General features: G+C 37.6%; 1 protein-coding gene across 3 annotated transcripts in view; it reads left to right on the top strand.

Annotated features, from left to right (window-relative positions):
• Positions 1–21,216, top strand: part of HS2ST1 (heparan sulfate 2-O-sulfotransferase 1) — a 149,727-nt gene that overhangs the window by 108,345 nt on the left and 20,166 nt on the right. For all 3 annotated transcript variants that reach the window (XM_005885318.2, XM_014532616.1, XM_014532617.1), the window contains exons 2-3: positions 5,517–5,755; positions 16,475–16,560. In XM_005885318.2, coding sequence (XP_005885380.1) covers positions 5,517–5,755; positions 16,475–16,560 — 325 coding nt within the window. The remainder of the gene's footprint in view (positions 1–5,516; positions 5,756–16,474; positions 16,561–21,216) is intronic.

Raw genomic sequence — 21,216 nt, 5'->3', positions numbered from 1 at the left:
ACTTTGTCTTCAGCACCCTACATATTATTACCTGGATGTTCTATGGGCACCTGAAATTCACTGTGTCCAAAAACTGATAATACCAGTTTTCCTTACACTTACCCTGTGAATGTGTACAGAACCTATTTTTCCCTTGGTCTTGACCCCATATGTTCACCCAGGACCTCATTCTCAATTAAAATGCCATTCTGATATTTCTGGAATTCTTCCAGAGATTTTTCACATGTGTTTAAAAAAGAAAAAGCAAAATCTCCTCTACCTCCAAGCATCTACTTGGTCACATTTTTGGCCCCTGGGCACTCTCACCCATATACATTTCTCGGGTAGACACTGCCCATTTTCTCTGTGATTTCTCTTTGCTTACAGTCCTTACTTGTCAGTAACCTCACAATTGTTCATGATAAAAATGCCTTCATGAACAATTATAAACTTTTAACAGTTTATTTTGAGGCCATGCTGTCCTAGGAGTCATTTTTCTAGGAGTACTTATCTGGGGTCACCCCCTCACCCCACCCTGCATGCCCATGGTTAGGCTATAAGAGGAAGCCCTGAAATGCACAAGTCAACCTTTTTGGAGAGGGGGGGTTCATGGTTTTCATTACATTCTCAAAGGAGTTCATGACCCCAAAAATCATTATGAGCCACTAATGACTATTTTTGCTGTGTTCCATTATGCATATATACATGGTTTAAATCTCTTACAAACAACCTTAGCTTATTATCTACATAAGTCGTAAAATTAATATGCCAATGTCTATGTTTTCTTCCTGTAATTATAGATATTGAAATTTGATCATTTTTCCTTAAATGTTCTTTTCCTTTCTTCACCTATTATCTAACTCTTGTATACTTTTTACTTTAATGTGCAGAAATTTCAGTATTTGAAGGCAAGGCAATTTATTGCTCTTTCCTTTTGTTGTTTCTTTTATCCCTCTAATCCTAAACTGTTATCTACAGTACAGAAATACTACACTTTTTGAACATTTGTGAACTGTTTATTTTCTGCTGAGACCATTGCAAAATTGATCTTTGGTGGAGTGAGGAGGTTATATTCATGGGTCCTTTAATTTATACAAAACACATAGCTTATTCCTCTCTGTAAATTATTTAATGTATTGAACATTTAATTAAATGTTCAAAGAAAAAAGGGTGTTACCCAAAACAATAATCTTAAATGTTAATAAAAAATTAGTCATTTAAAGATACACTAGTTAAAAAAGTATCTCTTCAGTTTTTCTGTAGTCTGATACATATATACATACACATATATGCAGATATACACACACATATATCTTTGTGACTTTAATGCTGTGTAGAATTTAGGTTGGTCTGTTTAATGCAATGTTTTATGCTTAGCTTGATCATTATATTCTTTTATTACAAGAGGTCTTTAATGCACTATTATTGCTAGTATGAATGGTCTTTTAAAAGACTTGAATTTGTTGATCATCTGCCACATTGAAAAATTGATTAAGTTAAGGTATGTGCCACTTTCAACAAGGAGCCCAGAAGACCTAGAATTGCCATGGAGTTCAGAGTCAGGCACATTTGTGCTAGTGTGGCCTGGCCTGCCTGTAATTTCATGACTTTCAGACTGCACCTCATGTTGTTTGTACACTATACACTTTGTGGAGGTTTTGAAATAGGTTGTATGGCAGTCTTTATAATTCATAAATCAAACATGATAAAACACTACCACTGCAAAATGCATCTTAACTGTTTTAAATATACTGCCTACTTTCTCAAAGTGTGCTACAAACGTGCTGTAATAAAGCTTCCCCATTGATTTAAGAGAGTCTCAGAAGAAGCTGTACTAAGTAGATGCAGAACATCTTTGGGGGAAAAAATTGGAACTATCAAATACTTAGTAAGTAAAGAATGTGTCTATATTACAAGCAATCTTAGTAGTTTTAAGTATTGTCACAAAAGAAAAAAGTAGTTTAGCATTAACAGTAGTTACTGTTACTGTTCAGCCAGCTGAGATTTGATTTTATAAACATATCACTAGCAAAAATTCTCTTAATTTTCCAAACTATTTTAATCATTTATGTCTTTTTAGGCATTACACTGTGGTAATAATTATTTTGTTTGTTTAAGCAGTAAAAATACTTGAAAAATAGAAAATTCATATATATGTAATTTAAATGAGGAAAGCAGTGACTCCATATTTGTACCTTTTCATATTTTAAGAAATTTTTAAAAATTGTATGAAATATAAAGTTCATTAATTTAATACACATAATTTAATACACATAATGAACCAAGAATAGTGATTAATTTTGAAAACATGTTAGTTTCATGGTTCAGGTGGAGTTTTAGCACCTTACAGAATAAAAATTCCACAGACCAAGTAATAACTTCTTTTAAAAATATTTTTAATTAGTTAATTTTCAAAGTAATTTTTGGGTCTAAAAATTTTAAGTGGAAGAATAATTACAGAAACTTTTAATATTGTAGTTTTTCTGTAATCTTTATGTTTTCTATAGGTCAAATGGATACCCATTTGTGAAATAACATAAAATCTGCTTTTCTAAATACTTAATTTCAGAAAAACTAGGGAAACTAAACTAGCATTGTTGATAGCAGGCAAATCTTAATTTTAAAGGCAGCTTCAGGCATATCTGGGCTGCTGGAGAAAGCCCTCACATCTCTGTCAGCACTTGAGTGACAGCAGCATGTTTTATTTCTCTCAGTAGAAAAAGGAGGGTGTGTAGACATAACAATACCTTGGTAGTTTGGGCTATGATGACAGTTTGAAGTTGTTTGGAAGATAAAATTGTTTAAAAAATTATTTAATATAATGTACATAGGCTCTCATAAACACTTGCTCAGTTTAATTTGAGACAATTTCCAAATCCTTTGTAGATGCATCATATGCTTCTTTGATTTATAGGTTCATTTGGAAAGCCCTGTCAATCTGAAAAATATTATATTTTCTAAAATGTGGTATGTGCTTCTTAGAAGTCTGTCCTGTTTCTTTTTCTTTGCATTGCTGCTTCTTTCTGTGGATTATATTTTTCTACTTGCTCCTTAAGAGTTGGTATTTCCTTAGATTCTATCTTAGCATCTCTTCCCATACTACATATTCTAGATTATTAGGCAATTTCATTCATTCCCATGGTTTTCCCAGATTTCTTCTACTTGAACCATTATTCTCAACTCTCAGCCTATCTGCCCACTTACCTACATAACATCTCCTGATGTCTCAGGCAGTCCAAAGGTATGGTCAACATTAAGCTCATCTTTCTCCTCACATTTCCATCCAACTGTGCAAAGGGGCGGGGAGATGATACATATATATGCATATACATCTAGAATATAGGTGCTTCTCTTCTTGTTTTGCAAAGCCCACTGCTAATAAGCAGTAGGTCTGGAACTTTAGTTCAAGTCTTCTGAATGTGAATCCTTCGCTCAGAATGTGCTCTCTGTAACATGGTGACCTTATTTTCTGAACCAAAATTTAAGATTCGTGGTCCAACAATATTGGAAGCCTGAATTTGTTACTATAATTATAGCACATTGCTTTTTCATGTCACTTTATTAATTCATAGGCATTATGGTGGACAGACGCTAATAACAATACATATATAATGTAAAGTTGCAATTATGATAAGTACAAGGCATTGTATGAGGTACACTGTGCATACATACATGCCAGTGTATAATTTGACCTACTTAGGGAGAGCAAGTAATGTTTTCCTTGCAAGTGATGATTAAATTCAATGTGAAGGTTGAGGAATTCACCAGGCAGGATTGGGATAGAGAGAGAATGTTAAAGTGTTTAATTTAAGGAAGGTGCAATAGCTTACACAAAGATCCGGTGATAGTAGGTGCATACTATGTGTAAGCAGCTATTTCTGTGCAAAGAAATTTGCAGTCTTGTTAGAGATTTACTTCCTTCATTTCTTCCTTCCCTCTTTCTTGCTCTCTTCCTCTAAAAAGTATTTGAAACTGAACTTTCTATTAAATTGGGAGTAGTAGAAAGCAAAATGTCATTGCTTTTAAACTATGTGGTAGACAGGGATTTGAATTAGAGGAACCATGGGGTTTCAGGAATAAACATAGCCAGGATTTATCTGTAATGCAACACCAAAAAGAAAAAGGTTTTGTGATGGTGTTATTTCCACTCTTCTTACCCCAAAATCAAAATCAGCACTTATAATCTGTGGAGAGCAGCTACAGCATTTGGACAGGTTTAAGCCTTGGACTAATGAGAGGGCATGATCCTCTCGTGGGAAAGCCATGTGCAAGTCCCAGCACAATTATAGCCAAAGGCTATAGTTGTAAGCCTGACCTTATGGTCGGAACTTGTGGTCACAGGAGGCTGAGTGATGTGGACTTGATAGAGTTCAGGTGCATGTAATTGAGTAAGATTTGAAACCCACGAGAGCATTGTAAATATCTTGACCATGCTCTTACTTTGCCTGGTGGAAATCTGGCACTGTCTCTCTAATCAGAGGGCAGCATCCCACCTAGCCCTAGCTTTATTCTCTTGTCTATCTTTTCTAAATCCTTCACCGCCCCCTCTCAGGCTCACCCATGGCCGTGCCGGCTCGGCACAACCTGCCACTGCAGCACTGAGGAGCGGAGGGTCAACTTCCACTCAGGTTCACCCATGGCTGTGCTGGCATGGCACAATAATCACTGCCCTAATACCGTTTGATAAATCAGGGAATAACTAAATCCCAAATAGAAAATTTCAAAATCTTTGCTTACATTTTAAGTGATGTATTTTTTAAGTGCATTTTTTACTATAAAATGTAGTATTCCATATAATCTGTCTTTGTGTGTTTGAGAATTAGGACAAGCTATGGAAATTCTATTAGACTATAAAGTGACTTTTGAACTACACTGAAGAACTCTCTGGTCTGTGGTATTCTTTTGTTCTGTTTTATATGTATACTAGAAACCCGGTGCATGAATTTGTGCACCAGTGGGGTCCCTCAGCCTGGCCTGCGGGATTGGGCCGAAACTGGCTCTCCAACATCCCCCGAGGGGTCCCAGATTGTGAGAGGGCACAGGCCAGGCTGAGGTACCCCACTGGTGCACAATCGGGGCTGGGGAGGAATGTGGGAGGGACCATGGGAGGGCCTGTCTTGTTCAGTCCTAATCAGCTGGACCACAGCAGCAAGCTAACCTACCGGTCGGAGCGTCAGCCCCCTGGTGTTCAGTGCACATCATAGCAACTGGTTGACTGGCTGACTGTCTGCCCCCTGGTGATCAGTGCACGTCATAGCGAGCAGTTGAGCATCCTTAGCATATCATTAGCATATTACACTTTGGTTGAATGGCTGACTGGACGACCAGACACTTAGCATATTAGGCTTTTATTATATAGGATGTATCATCCTTCAAAGGTAGTTCTGATGTTTGGCCCTCCAAACATTTCCTCATCTGCTCTTACCCAATTCTTGGAAAAGAACATTATATTCCAGGTGTAGGAAATTATTTTCAGTGTTTCATAACTTCCTTATTGTCTCTTTAAAAACTGAGTTTTTCTCTGTTTTTCTTTGCAGAAAGGGCTATTGCAAGACATGAAGTTCGAGAAATTGAGCAACGTCATACAATGGATGGCCCTCGGCAAGATGCAGCTTTAGATGAGGAAGATGACATGGTGATCATTTATAACAGAGTCCCCAAAACCGCAAGCACCTCTTTTACCAATATTGCCTATGACCTGTGTGCAAAGAATAAATACCATGTTCTTCATATCAACACTACCAAAAATAATCCAGTGATGTCACTACAAGATCAGGTAAGCACAACTTAAGGAATACATGTTGTATCTCAAGGGACAAAGCATTTTAAGGGATATGTGTGCTGATCCCAATCAGTTGTAATCTGTTGGGGGAAGGGATCAACCACATTCTTTTGTAATTTTACTTTCTTCACATTTCCTTGCATATGGTATGTATTCATATATATGTGAAATAAATGAATTAATAGCTTGAATTTTCTAAGATAAAATGGCTGCTCTTCAATATGGTATTCTTTTTAAAATATACAATATTGTTAGCAAGATATTGTGCAATAAAAAACATTGTATTTTCTCAACTTATGATACAGAAATCTTTATTTGATGAAAACCTGTATTCTCTATTGCTCAATTTTGTGAATTTCATATTATCTTTACTAGTAATTTTTGTAAATACTAGAGGCCGGGTGCATGAAATTCGTGCATTCAGTGGGGGGTGGGTCCCTCAGCCTGGATTGCGAGAGGGCGCAGGCCAGGCCAAGGGATCCCACCAGTGCATGATCGGGGCCAGGGAGGAATGCGGGAGGTTGACCAGCCGGGGAGGGACTGCGGGAGGGCTCCAGGGCATGTCTGGCCTGTCTCGCTCCATCCAGATCGACTAGACCCCACCAGCAAGCTAACCTACCAGTTGAAGCATCTGCCCCCTGGTGATCAGTGCACATCACAGTGAGCAGTTGAGCGGCCTTAGCATATCATTAGCATATTACACTTTGGTTGAACGGACAACTGGACACTTAGCATGTTAGGCTTTTATTATGTAGGATTAGTTATAAACTTTTGCAAAACAGGTATTGTGGCTTATATTTTAACATAATCTTGCCTTTTAAGTTGTCAGGAAACTTTAGATAAACAGATGGATAGGTAATTTTTTGGAATAGTTTTAAGAAAAGTGGAGGAAATTATCTTATGAGATTTATTCAGCTCTTTATCAGTAATAGCACATATTTTCTCCATACCTGGAGTTCTAAATAAACTAGAGGCCCGGTGCAGGTGCACGAATTCGTGCATGGGTAGGGTCCCTTGGCCTGGCCGGTGATCAGGGCTGATCAGGGGGGCCGGCTGGCCATGGGGAGGGGCCGTCTCGGGGGAGGGGCTGTGGGAGGTTGGCTGTGGGAGCGCACTGACCACCAGGCAGCTCCAGTGTTGCATGTCTGCCCCCTGGTGGTCAGTGTGCATCATAGCAACCGGTCGGCTGGTCATTCGGTTGCTTAGGCTTTTATATATATAGATAAAAGTTCTTTCTACAAGTATTGAAGAAAATGGGTATTGGGTTCCATGTGAAGAAAAGATAATATTTGAAATACTATCTAGGATTAAACACCATATTGGGATAGCCTTATTAGAAAGGTATTTGTGATACTTATATAGTTAGAATGTTTCCATTTGAAAATATCTGAATTTGTTTTATTAGTTGCAGAATTGACTTTGTTATCCCATTATTTAGCATTTCTATAATCCTTACTGTGACGCAAGAGAATAACATTGATACCCAAGGTTAATGTTCACTTTCTTGCTTGAGAGCTATTTCTAAAAGTCACTATCTGTCCATGTAATTCTTGGCTCTCTGCAGCATCCTCAATTACTCTTTTTCATAGAACCAAAAATCTACATCTGTCAGCCAAACCAAATAACTACTCTATAAATTGGAAGGAACATGAGCTTATTTAGTTAAGTGGGTCATAAAAACTATTTATTATGTAATATTGTATATCTAAAGGCAAGTATACTAAATAATCAGTTTTTATACAGCATGTGGTATATTTTAAATCTATTTGCATGATTGCTTTTCAGAATATATCTTGGTTTAAAAGGAACATTTCTTAATGCTCATATAATTTTAGATTTCTTTAGTAGTATTTTGTAGGAAGATAAAGTTAGCTTGCTTGTTCAATTTTTAGAATTGTTTTGTGTCCAGCATTACAGAGTTCTCTGGCAGCTATGAGATGTCTGACAATGCATCTACCATTTTTTCAGGAAACATAAATCTACAGAAGCTTACCACATATGACATTTATAGGCATCATGTAGTGATACATTTTCCCAGTTGCATTTGGATGAGATAAAACTTCTGTTTTTCTTTCAATAGCTTGTTAGTGATAGAGAAGGGAAAAAAAGAGAAAAAACCCAGCAGAAGAGAAGCATAAACACTATCTTAAAAGCAATTGGATTACATAATGACCAATACTTAAAATATGTTTATGTCGGGAGAGTAGAGGAATAGTCTTAATCATTAGCCGCATACTTCAGCATGGCAGCTGGTAGCTGAGAACCTGCTCTTAATTAGGAATGGCATATACACCAAATGTTCTCTAATGCACCATATCTAAATTACTTACTGGTCTCTTGCTCTGTATAGAAACAGTTGTTCAAACAAGTTACAGTTACTACTTCTCTCTCCTGGACATGACATATTAGATAGCATTTTTATTTCACATTCAATCTAGTAAACTTTATTTAAATATAAACTTCTAAATTATACTAGTAGATGCTTTGATAATATTTTTAAGTGTTCTCTGAGCCCTATTTTGCATAACATAATTTGATTTTCATGCCATATTTTTGTTCTTGTGGACTGTCCTCAACTGCTTTCTTATTCAAATAGGAATTAAATTCTCTTCTTTCTTCTCCGAGAAATCGTTTCTAATCAATATTTGACTGAAGTGAGACGTAAAAGATTAGATTTTATTAAATATGCCATTGTTTCAATCTTTCATTTAAAGCCCAGTTTACTCATAAGCATAGGTGACCACTCCATCCCCTTCTAACCTCAGCAGTTCAGTCTGCTTAATGCCTGCAGTTAGCCCTAGCTCTTTCCCAGATTTATTTTGTACATAATGGACTAGATACTGTGCTAAACTGCTTACATGTGTAATTATTTCTTTCAAAAAATTTAGAGGCAAAGCCCAAATATTTTTAGTCTAGTTCAAAACTATTAAATGTGGGATAGTTATACATATTCTGCTATTTAAGAAACAGTTGTTAACTCTGCTTTTAAGTTTTCATTCATTGACTATGTAACATACAGAGATTATGCTAAGGCTTGGAATAAAAAGCAAGGGCATATCTTTCAGGGAGCTTATTTATGATTTATTCAAGAGTGTAAAGCATAGACACAGAAACTTGAACAATGTTCAAAGAAAACATCAATATATGGTGTTCTCACAAAAAGGTTTAACCAAAAATATTTCTCACCCAAATGTTTAACCTGGATCTTATCTTGAGGTAACAGGTCCGTGTTGTAGAATATTCTCTAGAACAGTGGTTCTCAACCTTCTGGCCCTTTAAATACAGTTCCTCGTGTTGTGATGCAACCATAAAATTATTTTTGTTGCTACTTCATAACTGTAATGTTGCTACTGTTATGAATCGTAATGTAAAATAAATATCTGATATGCAGGATGGTCTTAGGCGACCCCTGTGAAAGGGTCGTTCGACCGCCAAAGGGGTCGCGACCCACAGGTTGAGAACCGCTGCTCTAGAACAACTGTTCTGAACTCTTCTGAAAATGTCAGTGTCGTGACAACCAAAGAAAAGTAAGGGTTGTTGGGGGTGGGATGGAATAGTCTTCTCTACACAAGAGGAGACTAAGGAGACATGAAAACCAAAAGTAATGTGTGATCTGTGATTGGATCCTTGATCAAAGGTGCCTGCCACTTGCTTTCAAACTATTCAGGAAAAATTGTGTGTGTGTGTATCTATATCTATATATCTATATCTATATATCTGTATCTATATCTATATCTATACCTATACCTATATCTAGGTTCTTTCAACTTTTCTGTAGATAAGGAATTTTTTAAAATTAAGAAGTTGGGATAAAATAAGAGAAAGTAAAAACAAGGAGACTAAAAGATAAACAGGAAAACAAGGCATGAGAATACTAAGTAATAAGAATAAGGCAGACTCAGTCGTGAGAGGTATGTTTTTGAGATGGGCTTTACTCAGTTAATAGACAGGAATTGGCAGGAGACAAGTATTCAATCAGTTGTTCTAATTGGAAAATTAAGTTTATTCTGCTATCATGAAAATACCTCTACATTAAAGAACATATTGTCTTTAAAGTAACAATGTCAAATTGTAAGTGGTACTGGTCTTTTATGATATTTCTTAATTCTTTTTGTTCTCATATATTTAGGTCTGTGACTGCATTTTACCCCTTTCTGTAAGACATTGAAAATAATGTAGAATTTGCCCTGACCGGTTTGGCTCAGTGGATAGAGCGTCAGCCTGCGGACTCAAGGGTCCCAGGTTCGATTCCGGTCAAAGGCATGTACCTTGGTTGTGGGCACATCCCTAGTAAGGAGTGTGCAGGAGGCTGCTGATCGATGTTTCTCTCTCATCGATGTTTCTAACTCTCTATCCCTCTCCTTCCTCTCTGTAAAAAATCAATACAATATATTTAAAAATAAATAAAATAAAACTGCTTGTTATAATAACATTTAAAAAAATAATGTAGAATTTGCATTCTGTGTAGGACAACATAGTAATTTTTTGTTCTTTAATTCACAGTTTAGCCAACTTCTGTTCATTTGCATTGGATCTTATGGCTTGATATTAGTTGTACACACTGCTTTTTCAGCACAGCACTTTAGATGAGTGCTTCTCAATCTATAATGTATATCTAATCACCAATTAAAATGCAGATTCTGATTCAGAAGGACTAAGATGCAGCCTGATATTCTGAGTTTCTAAAAAGCTTCTGTTGTGTTGAAACCTCCTTAGAAGGTAATCTGAAACCAGTCTCCATACATGGAGGGCTGGGAGAGGCAGAAGGCCTTAACTGAGTTTAGTCATGTACAGTCCAGATATTCTCATCACCACATTCTGTCGCAAGGCTGTGTCCTTGGGCAGCTTCTAACACAGGGAAGGCAAGCAGAGCACAAATTCCAAGCACAGGGGAGAGAGTGGGAGCTTCCAGTTGCCCTGTCCAGTTTGTGGGCCAAACCAGCATTCATGTCTTCTTGATGACCTTCCCCAACGGCTCCCACTGATGTCAAAACCGATGCTTCTGGGCCTTGAACCACAGTTGGAATAGCAAAGATCTAGAACATGATTCTCAGTGGGGTTATGGGAACATGCGTATTATAATCTTCTCAGGATGGTGAGGTACTTATATTTAAATTCATATTCTACCTACCCAAGAAAATCCAAATTCCTTACGTAGACCAATCAGCCCTTTTTGGTCAAGTCCTTCTCTGCTCTCACCTGTTATTTACCAGCCACACTGGCTTTTTGGATCATTGAATATGCCAAGCCATTTCCATTTAAAGCAGTGGTTCTCAACCTTCCTAATGACGCGACCCTTTAATACAGTTCCTCATGTTGTGGTGACCTCCAATTTCATTGTTACAAATTGAACATAATTAAAGCATAGTGATTAATCACAAAAACAATATGTAATTATATATGTTTTTTCCGATGGTCTTAGGCGACCCCTGTGAAAGAGTCGTTTGACCCCTAAAGGGGTTGCAACCCACAGGTTGAGAACCGCTGATTTAAAGGCCTCTGCACTTACCATTTCTTTATAGAATGACTTCTGACTCCTCATGATTTGTCTCATGTTATCCATTTAAGGTTTCAGCTTAAATGGCATTCTCTTAGTAAAATCCTACTTAGTCACCATACATATAATATGTCTATTTTATATATATAAAATGCCTCTTCCAAGTTATTGTGTACCATCAGTCTTTCTGTATCTTTCCTATTATTTGCTGATTTATTTGTTTATTGTCTGTCTTTTCCTCTGTTATAATATAAGGAACTTGTCTGTCTTGTTCAGCACTATATCTCCATGCTTAAGAACAGTGCCTGAGGCATAGTAGACATTGCATAACTTTTTTGTTAAATGAATGAACCAGCTATGATTCTGAAAGTCATTCTTTGCTGAGCATGATACCATGATGATAATTACTGCAGAGCGAGCCCCTTTGATTGAGGGTAATAATATAATCTAACCTTAATTCAGGTGATTGAGAACATCCCGGCCCACCTTCCCACAAAAAAAAGGGTTCAATAACACAGTTTTGAACTATAGTGAAGATACTGTATGCAGTTGTTGCTGACCTTTCTTATATTTTTATCTAACAATTACTGTTTTTCTCTTTGTATATAAAACTTCTCTAGTTTAGTCTCATAAAACTACCCACACTGTACAATGAATCTTTATTTTAAGTATATAAATGAGTAGGACTTCAGTATATAGTAATCACCCAAGTTAATAGTATTCATTAAATAGGTAGTTATTAAAAAGTTGAAATGTGGCCAGGATGTTCAGAATGGCATTTTTGCTTTTAGATAGTGAAAACAAGTTCTTTTGTGATCACAGATAATCATAATGTTGAGATTAATCTTATTAAGAATAGGTCTAGATACACTGTTAGCAAGATGGTGCTTTCTCAGCTTTTTCCTGCAGCACTGGTTCAGGTCTGATTCAACTAGCAAATAAATCACAGCACTGCTCCCCACGTTGCTTGTGTTTTCCCTGAAGGTCTTCTCTGATTACTTGCTAGCCTGACTCTGCTTCAGTTATAAAATCTGACAAAAATCACAGTTTGGTGGCTATCATCAACAAATCAACAAATGACAAGTGCTGGCGGGGATGTGGAGAAAAAGGAACCCTCGTGCACTGCTGGTGGGAATGCAGACTGGTGCAGCCACTGTGGAGTTTCCTCAAAAAATTAAAAATGGAACTCCCATTTGACTCAGTAATCCCACTCCTAGGACTATATCCCAAGAAACCAGGAACACCAATCAGAAAGGATATATGCACCCCTATGTTCATAGCAGCACAATTCACCATAGCTAAGATCTGGAAACAGCCTAAGTGCCCATCAGTAGATGAATGGATTAGAAAACTGTGGTACATCTACACAGTGGAATACTACGCCGCTATAAAGGAACTTTTACCATTTGCAACAGCAGGGATGGAACTGGAGAGCATTATGCTAAGCGAAATAAGCCAGTTGGAGAAAGATAAATACCACATGATCTCACTCATATGTGGATATAATGATCAACATAAACTGATGAACAAAAATAGATCCAGAGACAAATGGCAGGGGAGAGGGCGTGTTAGAGATCAACCAAAGGACTTGTATGCATGCATATTAGCATAACCAATGGACATAGACACTGGCGGGGTGGGGGCTTGCCTTTAAGGGTGGGAGTGGCCGGGGTGGGAGGTCAATTGGAAAAAAAGGAGACATATGTAATACTTTAAACAAACAAACAAAAAAATCACAGTTCAGGATCTGCTCCAGGCTAGGCATGAAAACATCTCTTTTCATGTACTGTATCTAACTACTACTGCTGAAACATCCTTCTTGATAGCCTATTTCAATCAGAGTATGGAAATTCTCTTTGAATAAAGTCACTGTGGTGACTATTTTTCTCCACCAAGCAAGTTTAGTGTCTTCAGTCTCCTTAACTTCATTTGATACTTTTAGTTTTGCTCCTTTTTGTCTATCACTTTACCTTCATTAGTGCCAAGTACAATAAGAATCCATTAAAAACCAAGTAGAAGCTTGCTCACCTACTCTCCATTTCCCTTTACTCCTCTGTGCTCCAGAGTTTTATCTCAAGGTCTTGGGCAGAATGCTGCACTGTAGAGAAAAAAACAAAAACAAAACAGAAGAAATACTGAAAGACAAGGTAAGTGGTATAGGAGAGGTGAGGAGGCAGAAAGTGATGGAGCAGGAACTGAAACTAGACTGATTAAGGTGAAGAGGGGAGAGACAGGGAAAATTCAGGAGAAATACGATAAATATTTAACACTAGAGGCCCGGTGCACAAACTTCTTGCATGGGGGAGTGGGGGTCCCTCAGCCCAGCCTGCACCCTCTCGCAGTCCAGGAGCCCTCAGGGGATGACCTGCTGATGGTAGTTGGACATCCTAGCGCTGCTGCAGAGACGGGAGAGGCTCCCACCACTGCCGCTGCGCTCGCCAGCTGTGAGACCAGCTTCTGGCTGAACTGTGGGAGCACACTGACCACCAGGGGGCAACTCCTGTGTTGAGTGTCTGCCCCCTGGTGGTCAGTGCACATCATAGCAACTGGTCGTTCCACCGTCAGGCCGAAACTGGCTCTCCGACATCTCTGAAGGGGTCCCAGATTGCAAGAGGGCGCAGGCCAGTCCGAGGGACCCCACCAGTGCACAATTGTGGCTGGGGAGGAACGCGGGAGTTTGGCCAGCTGGAGAGGGACTGCAGGAGGGCTCCAGGATATGTCCGGCCTGTCTCGCTCAGTCCCGATCGGACAGACCCCAGCAGCAAGCTAATCTACCGGTAGGAGCATCTGCCCCCTGGTGGTCAGTGCACGTCATAGCGAGCGGTTGAGTGGCCTTAGCATATCATTAGCATATTACGCTTTTTAAAAAATATATATATTTTATTGATTTTTTACAGAGAGGAAGGGAGAGGGATAGAGAGTTAGAAACATCAATGAGAGAGAAACATCCATCAGCTGCCTCCTGCACACTCCCTACTGGGTATGTGCCTGCAAACCTGGGACCCTTGAGCCCGCAGGCTGACGCTCTATCCACTGAGCCAAACCAGTTAGGGCTAGCATATTACGCTTTGATTAGTTGAATGGCCGACTGGATGACCAGACACTTAGCATATTAGGCTTTTATTATATAGGATGGCTAAAAGGAGAAGTGGCTAAATAAATACTTTGAAAAGAAAAACTGAACATACTGTTCTTCAAAGAGGGTTATTTAGTTGGTTATGACCTTGGAGGTCACTTTGGAAGAAGAGGTTAGAATGGTATAGACTTGCAGTAGTATGTAAATGCTCAAACTATTCTCCAGTTCAGTCTGAAGAGCTGCTTTAACCTTATTGACATCATTTGTTTGCTTAGCACTTTTTTCTTTCCTATAGAGGGAAGGTAAATCTCAGCTCAGCATCTTTTGAGTTATTGCAAATTGTAAGTCAGCCACAGTTTTATTAATGAAACTTTAACATATTGCCTTAGTTGAATGTTGATGAGATGGAAAAAATACATATGCATCAAGTATGTAGTCTTCAGTATTCTATTAGTTGGGGATTAAAGAAAGATTCTGAGTCTTTTGGAGATTTTAGCAATGGGTGTTGTTAAAAGTCTCAACAATAACCCACCTGAATTTACCTCAGAATGAAGTTGGGAAATAAAACGCAAAGTCCTACATAGATAGTTAAACCATTTCTCTTAGTTTTGACTGGCAATCTTCAGCAACCCCTGAGTTTACCCAAGACAATAAAATGGGCAAGAATAAGTCAGTGATCACTGATGAAAAATGGTTGTCCAGTATGAGAGTCGTGAACAGGGTGGTTTGGAAGTTGAGATTGTAGTGAATGTACTGAGGAAAATAAGCGAGAGAGAGAGAGAGAGAGAGAGAGAGAGAGAGAGAGAGATATCAACAGAACTTTGAGTTTTTGGAGGTCAAAGAGTTTTAATGATTGGATTTGAGGGGTTTTCTTAGTAGATAAAACCTGACACTCTCCAGCCTAAGTTTTTAAATCAGAATCACGATATGAAGGATGACTACTTGCTTTTCCTTTCAAATCCTTCTGGTTGTTTTGTTGTTGTTTTCACGCCTTATATAAATTGGACAGTTAAATTAAGGAAATTAGCTGGCAGTGTAGAGTTACTCGTGACCTCTTGCTGCATGGGACAACACTCAATCCACTGACCCATACCGACTGGGCAAATTTTTAAAATATATTTGCAAAGACTTTTTCATATTAACTAATCTTTTGTATACTTTTAATTCTATTAAATTAAAGGAGTAATTAGCTTTTTAAAATTTTTACCTATATCACATCTCTAATTTTATCTTTTTTATTAACAAACTTATGATATCTGCTCTTAACTCTTTAAAGTCTTCTGATAATTACCATGTTTTCTTTAATAATTTTGATTTAGCAATTTTTTAATTTTTTGAGTTGTTAATAAAAATGATTTTTTAGGAATAACAGGCCTCTAAGAAGAAAACAGATTTGTGTAGAATCTTCCTATACTACAGTGCTGCCTGCTTCATCATGTTGTAAGAAATAAGGCAAAATTCAGGGGTCCTGGTAGAACACAAAACATACTCGGGAGCCAGGAAGCAAGATAAATGTCTTTACTCCTGCAGGAGGGTGCTCATTCACATGGTCTGGAAGCACACGCACACTGAGCAGGTGGTCTGCTCGCTTTTTAATCCAGACGCCCATGACCTGTCTCTCACTCTTGATTGGAGCGCAGGCCCACAGTCTTTCATGATTGGCTAATTCAAAGGGAGGGGTTGACCTTTGCCGTTTCAGGATGGCAGCCCCCAGGGGAGCTGCAAGTCATGCTGCCAACATGGTGGCTGCCAAGTCACATGAGCCAAAATGGTGGCTGTGTAAACTGTTTTTTGACAGAAAAGATGACTTGTTTATTCTCACAGTGTGTGTTTGTGCCACCCTCCCTCACCCCATGTGAATGTCTGCACTGTACAGCATTGTGAATGTTTGCATTGTGCGATGCATTTTTAGGGTCTTCTTTCCCTCTTTTCTGACTGTGGTGATAGCTCTGTTGATGATGAATTAGTAGTTGCAGATCACACTATACTTTTCTTAGTTAGAAAGCTGTGTTTTAAGCTCTGTAATTGTCCAACTACAATTGTGATTGGTTTTAAATGCCTACATGGGAAGTAGTTTACTATCATTGAATTTCATTTTCTTTAAATTACACGTAAGTAATGAGTGTGTCCTCCTGTTTAGGTACGCTTTGTGAAGAACATCACTTCCTGGAAAGAGATGAAACCCGGGTTTTATCATGGACACATTTCTTATTTGGACTTTGCAAAGTAAGTTATACCTAAAATGACACGCCAAAGAATACTGTGTACTTTAGCAACCTAAAAAGGAATAAATTCATTAAATTGTTAGGATTTTGACTAAAAAATAAAAGTACTGGCTTGCCTTTGCCACTTTTAGTTATGTAATTTAAATATACCTTCTAGTGTTTTACTGCCCTCTAGTGTTCATAAATTGATAATTGTGAATATTAATTTCAGAAATTTGAGGTAAATTTAGGTAATACTCTTTTAAGTTATTTATCATCATTACATTTATGTTTCTTGTACAACCAAATAAAACTATTTTAGGAAACCTCAAGTTTTAACCTAGAGGCCAACCAGAATATGGCTTACCATTGGCTGAGAACGAGAAAGCAGAGAAGTCAATCCTTAGTTAATGGTGCCCAGTGCTTCTGCTGCTCAGCCAGGACCAGGGAGTGTGCACATTCCCTGGGGCTGCCTTGTTTTATTTATTTATTTATTTATTTATTTAATTTAAATATATTTTATTGATTTTTCACAGAGAGGAAGGGAGGAGGGATAGAGAGTTAGAAACATCAATGAGAAAAAAACATCGATCAGCTGCCTCCTGCACACCCCCAACTGGGGATGAACCTGCAACCAAGGTACATGCCCTTGACCGGAATCGAACCCGGGACCCCCCAGTCCGCAGGCCGACGCTCCATCCACTGAGCCAAACCAGTCAGGGCGGGGCTGCCTTATTTTAGCTTTAAAATTTTGATGTGTTCAAAGGAGACTTTTTAAAATATAGTGATTTTCCTTTATTTTTCTTTATAGTTAATTGCCTGAAATTGGAGATAAATAACATTCATTTTCCATAATTTTTTTGGAAGAATGGGATCAGGTATTTCTATTATAATTCTCTCAAGAAAATGTTATAAAACTGCAGGCCTACTTACAGCATCCAAGCTCTATGTGGCTCCCAGTGGAATCTGTGCTACGTTAAGTACTAATCAGAAAACTGGTTGAAAGGATTATTCTAAACACAGGCAGCTTGTGAGTCCATTTGAATGCTTTTTAGTATTTACCATTATAGTAACACCCCGAATCCAAGTCTTTTCCCTTATGAGACCCTGCACCAACGTTAAACACATTAAAAATATATTTAAAAAATTATTTAAGCTTAGACATGTTCACTCAGTCTTTTCATTAGCAGTTATGATTTCAAAGTAATACATTTGTCAACTTTAAAGAGCATTCTATATAAAATTTGAAAATTAAATTGATATCCAACTGTCAATTTAATTTCTTAAATTTTAAAAGGAAAAGTTGAATGAAATATTACTGATTCAGATTGATAATAAATCTTAACTTTTTTGAGAAGCATGTAAATAAAAAGGAATCTTCCAACTATTACGTACACAAAACAATATATTCTTATTTCTAGTTGTTCTCACTGTATTTAAGATCTTCAATAAAATGATAGCTTTAAAGTTTAGCTATACATTTTTATTTTTAATTGAATTTATTGGGGTGACACTGATGAACAAAATTATAAAGGTGCACAATTCTACAACACATCATCTGTACACTGTATTGTGAGTTCACCAACCCAAGTCAGGTCTCCATCCATCACCATTTATCCCCCCATATCTTTCTTCGCCTCCTCCTTTCTTCTTCCCTCATAGACGTGCATTTTTCTATAAATAATTCATATTGCAATATTGAAAACATTTTATAGGCAGCTTTAAAATAAACTAATTATGTTTTCTTTGCAGAGGCATTGAACCAATTTCATAAACTTTATTCATATGCATATTTCCCCTCAGGGCTGCATTATCCTTGAATTGAATGTTTGTTACCCTTTCACCTAAATGATTTATTTTTTCCACACAGAGTTTGGTTTCTAATAGTTGAGATTTTCATTATTAAAATAATGTATTGCATACTTTTGCTTTTGGCAAAAGTCTTGTACTTAGAACGAAGCTCTGGTATATGTTGGAGTTCTTGCAGTTGAAAAAGTATAAAGCTTCTTGAAAAAATTAATCTCATTTATAAATACAAACATGAACGTTTAGGGTTTGAATATTTTCATAATGGGTTTCATGTTATTGGAACTGAAAAGTATTGTGAGAATTTTTAATAAACTTTTATAAGATTTTAAACAAATACCTAAAAATAACTAGAGAAAATATATTTTGATATATGTAGTCAGGAACTATTGTAGATATAACTAGTATCTTTTAAAGTAATTTTTAGTTTGATACTCATACTCACCATGAATGAGTAAAGAAGAAGAAAGAAATGTCATCATACCAATTTTTAAAATACTTTATTCTTCAAAATAAATTTTTGGCTGGCATAGTACTTTGTGGACTCCATTAAAATAATTGCCTTCAGGAGTAAATGGTCAAATTTGGTGAAAGAAATAGTTAATCACATAACTTTTTAATTGCCTTAGCAGAGATGCTAAAAAGAGTGTAAACCCAGGAAACTGAGGAAATAAGATAGAGAAATAAAAAATGAAAAGTGCTTTCTCATTTAGACTGATTACTAGGAAGCACACATTTTATTTACAGGCCTCTTTCTGCTCAAGCCAGGTTTTATTTATATTTGTCTGGCTTTATTCAGAACTTTAGGATAATAACAAAAATATCTTCTTGTTACATATTTGTATTCCTTTCCTAACTACGTCTTTCTCTCCTAATGCTATTCTTTTTTTAAAAAAAATTATTTTTAATTTATTGATTTTTAGAGAGAGAGGAACATCGATTTGTTGTTCCACTTATTTTTGCATTCATTGGTTGTTCCTTGTATGTGCCTTGACTGAGAATCAAACCCACAACCTTGGGTACTGGGGATGATGATCTAACCAATTGAGCTACTCAGGCAGGGATTATTCTTTTTTTAAAAAATCCTCATGCCAAGACACGTTTTATTTATTTTAGAGAGAGAAGAAGGGAGAGGGAGAAAGAGAGAGAAACATTAATGTGAGAGATAAACATTGATCAGTTGCCTCCTGTATGCACCCGGACTGGGGATCGAGTCCGCAACCTGGGTAATGTGCCCTGACTGGGAAATGAACCCGAGACCCTTGGGTGCATGAGACAATGCTCCAGCCAACTGAGCCACTCCAGCCAGGGCCTAATCCTATTCCTGATTTTTTTAAAGCACATTTTCTAGTTCTTTTTTTTTTAAATATATTTTTATTGATTTCAGAGAGAGAGCGTGGGAGGGCGGGAGGGAGAGAGGGACAGAGGGAGAAACATCATCAATGATGAGAGAGAATCACTGATTGGCTGCCTCCTGCACCACCCACACTAGGGATCTAGCCTGAAACCCGGGCATGTGCCTTGATCAAGAATCAAACTGTGACCTTCTGGTTCGTGGGTTGATGCTCAACTACCAAGCCACGCCAGCCAGGCTCCTTTTAACCACTCTTGATGTACTCACTCATCTGTTCACAGAAACCTTCAATTTAGATAATAGCTTATAACTTAAACTTCTCTTCTTACTAAAATCTTTTCCCAAAGGCACTAAAATGCATATGACTATACTAACCAATTTCACATTTTTACCTTACTTCTGTCTATTACAAACAGCGTCTTACACACAGCTGGCATTTTATAGATGGTTTATACTAAATTCTTCAGAAATTAGTAGTATATATTTTGAAATGTTGGCCACAATAAGGTTAGTTAACACATCCTTCACCTCACATAGTTACCGTTTTGTTGTTATTGCTGTTGTTAGAACATTTAACATTGACTCTCATAGCAACTTTCAAGTATTGTAACAGTGGGGAATTGTAACCCATCCCACCATTCTTTTGACATTGTTTTTGTAAGTGTTGAATGATTAATATGTAGCTTATAGATAAACAACATGTTTGTATAGAAATTCTAAGAACTAACTTTAAAAGATACAGACTCTGGCCTTCAGTCATCCCAGTTCTGGGAAATTTGCTGACCTTAAACTGTAAAACCAGGTAACAAAAACCAGGATGACACACACCAGACAATTGCTTGACTGGTTTCGAGATCCTTATAAGAATGGACTGTGTTGGTCTGCATGTAGAGAACTTTTCAACGTCCTCCCCTTGATCTCTTTGTTCTGCTTTCCCTCTCCCTCCTTATAATAAAAACCTCTGCTTGTACTGAAATGTTGAGATGGGCTTTAGGACAAGAGTCCCCTATCTTCTCAAGTTGCCTGCACTTGAATAAACCACTTTCCTTCCAAAGTTTGGCTTTTGTTTTGGCAGGTAGCTGAACCTGGGTCTCAGTTACAGTATATTGTACAATATTATCTACACTAATAAAAGAGAAACATGCAAATTGGTGTCACTCCGCTACCCTTCCCATTGGCTAATCGGCTATATGCAAATTAACTGCCAGCCAAGATGGCGGCCGGCAACCAGGCAGCTTGAAGCTAACAGGAGGCTTGCTTGCTTCAGTGACAGAGGACTCCAACGTTCCCCACCTGCCGCTGCAGCCTCTGAGCTTGCAGTTTGAAACATTGTTACAAATATAGAAGCTAAACAAAACCCCAGAAACCTGCTTTCAGCCAGCCGGGATCTCAGAGCTGGAGTTGAAACAGTGTTTCGATTATAGAACCCAAACAAACCAGATACCGGCTTTCAGCAGCCGAGGCCTAAGAGCTGGAGCCAAGCCTCAGAGCTAAAGCTGGCCCAGAATAAAAAAAAAA

Source organism: Myotis brandtii, unplaced genomic scaffold, assembly GCF_000412655.1.
Source record: "Myotis brandtii unplaced genomic scaffold, ASM41265v1 scaffold90, whole genome shotgun sequence".
In the NCBI taxonomy this organism is placed as follows: Eukaryota; Metazoa; Chordata; class Mammalia; order Chiroptera; family Vespertilionidae; genus Myotis; species Myotis brandtii.
This window is presented reverse-complemented; position numbering and strand designations above follow the sequence as displayed.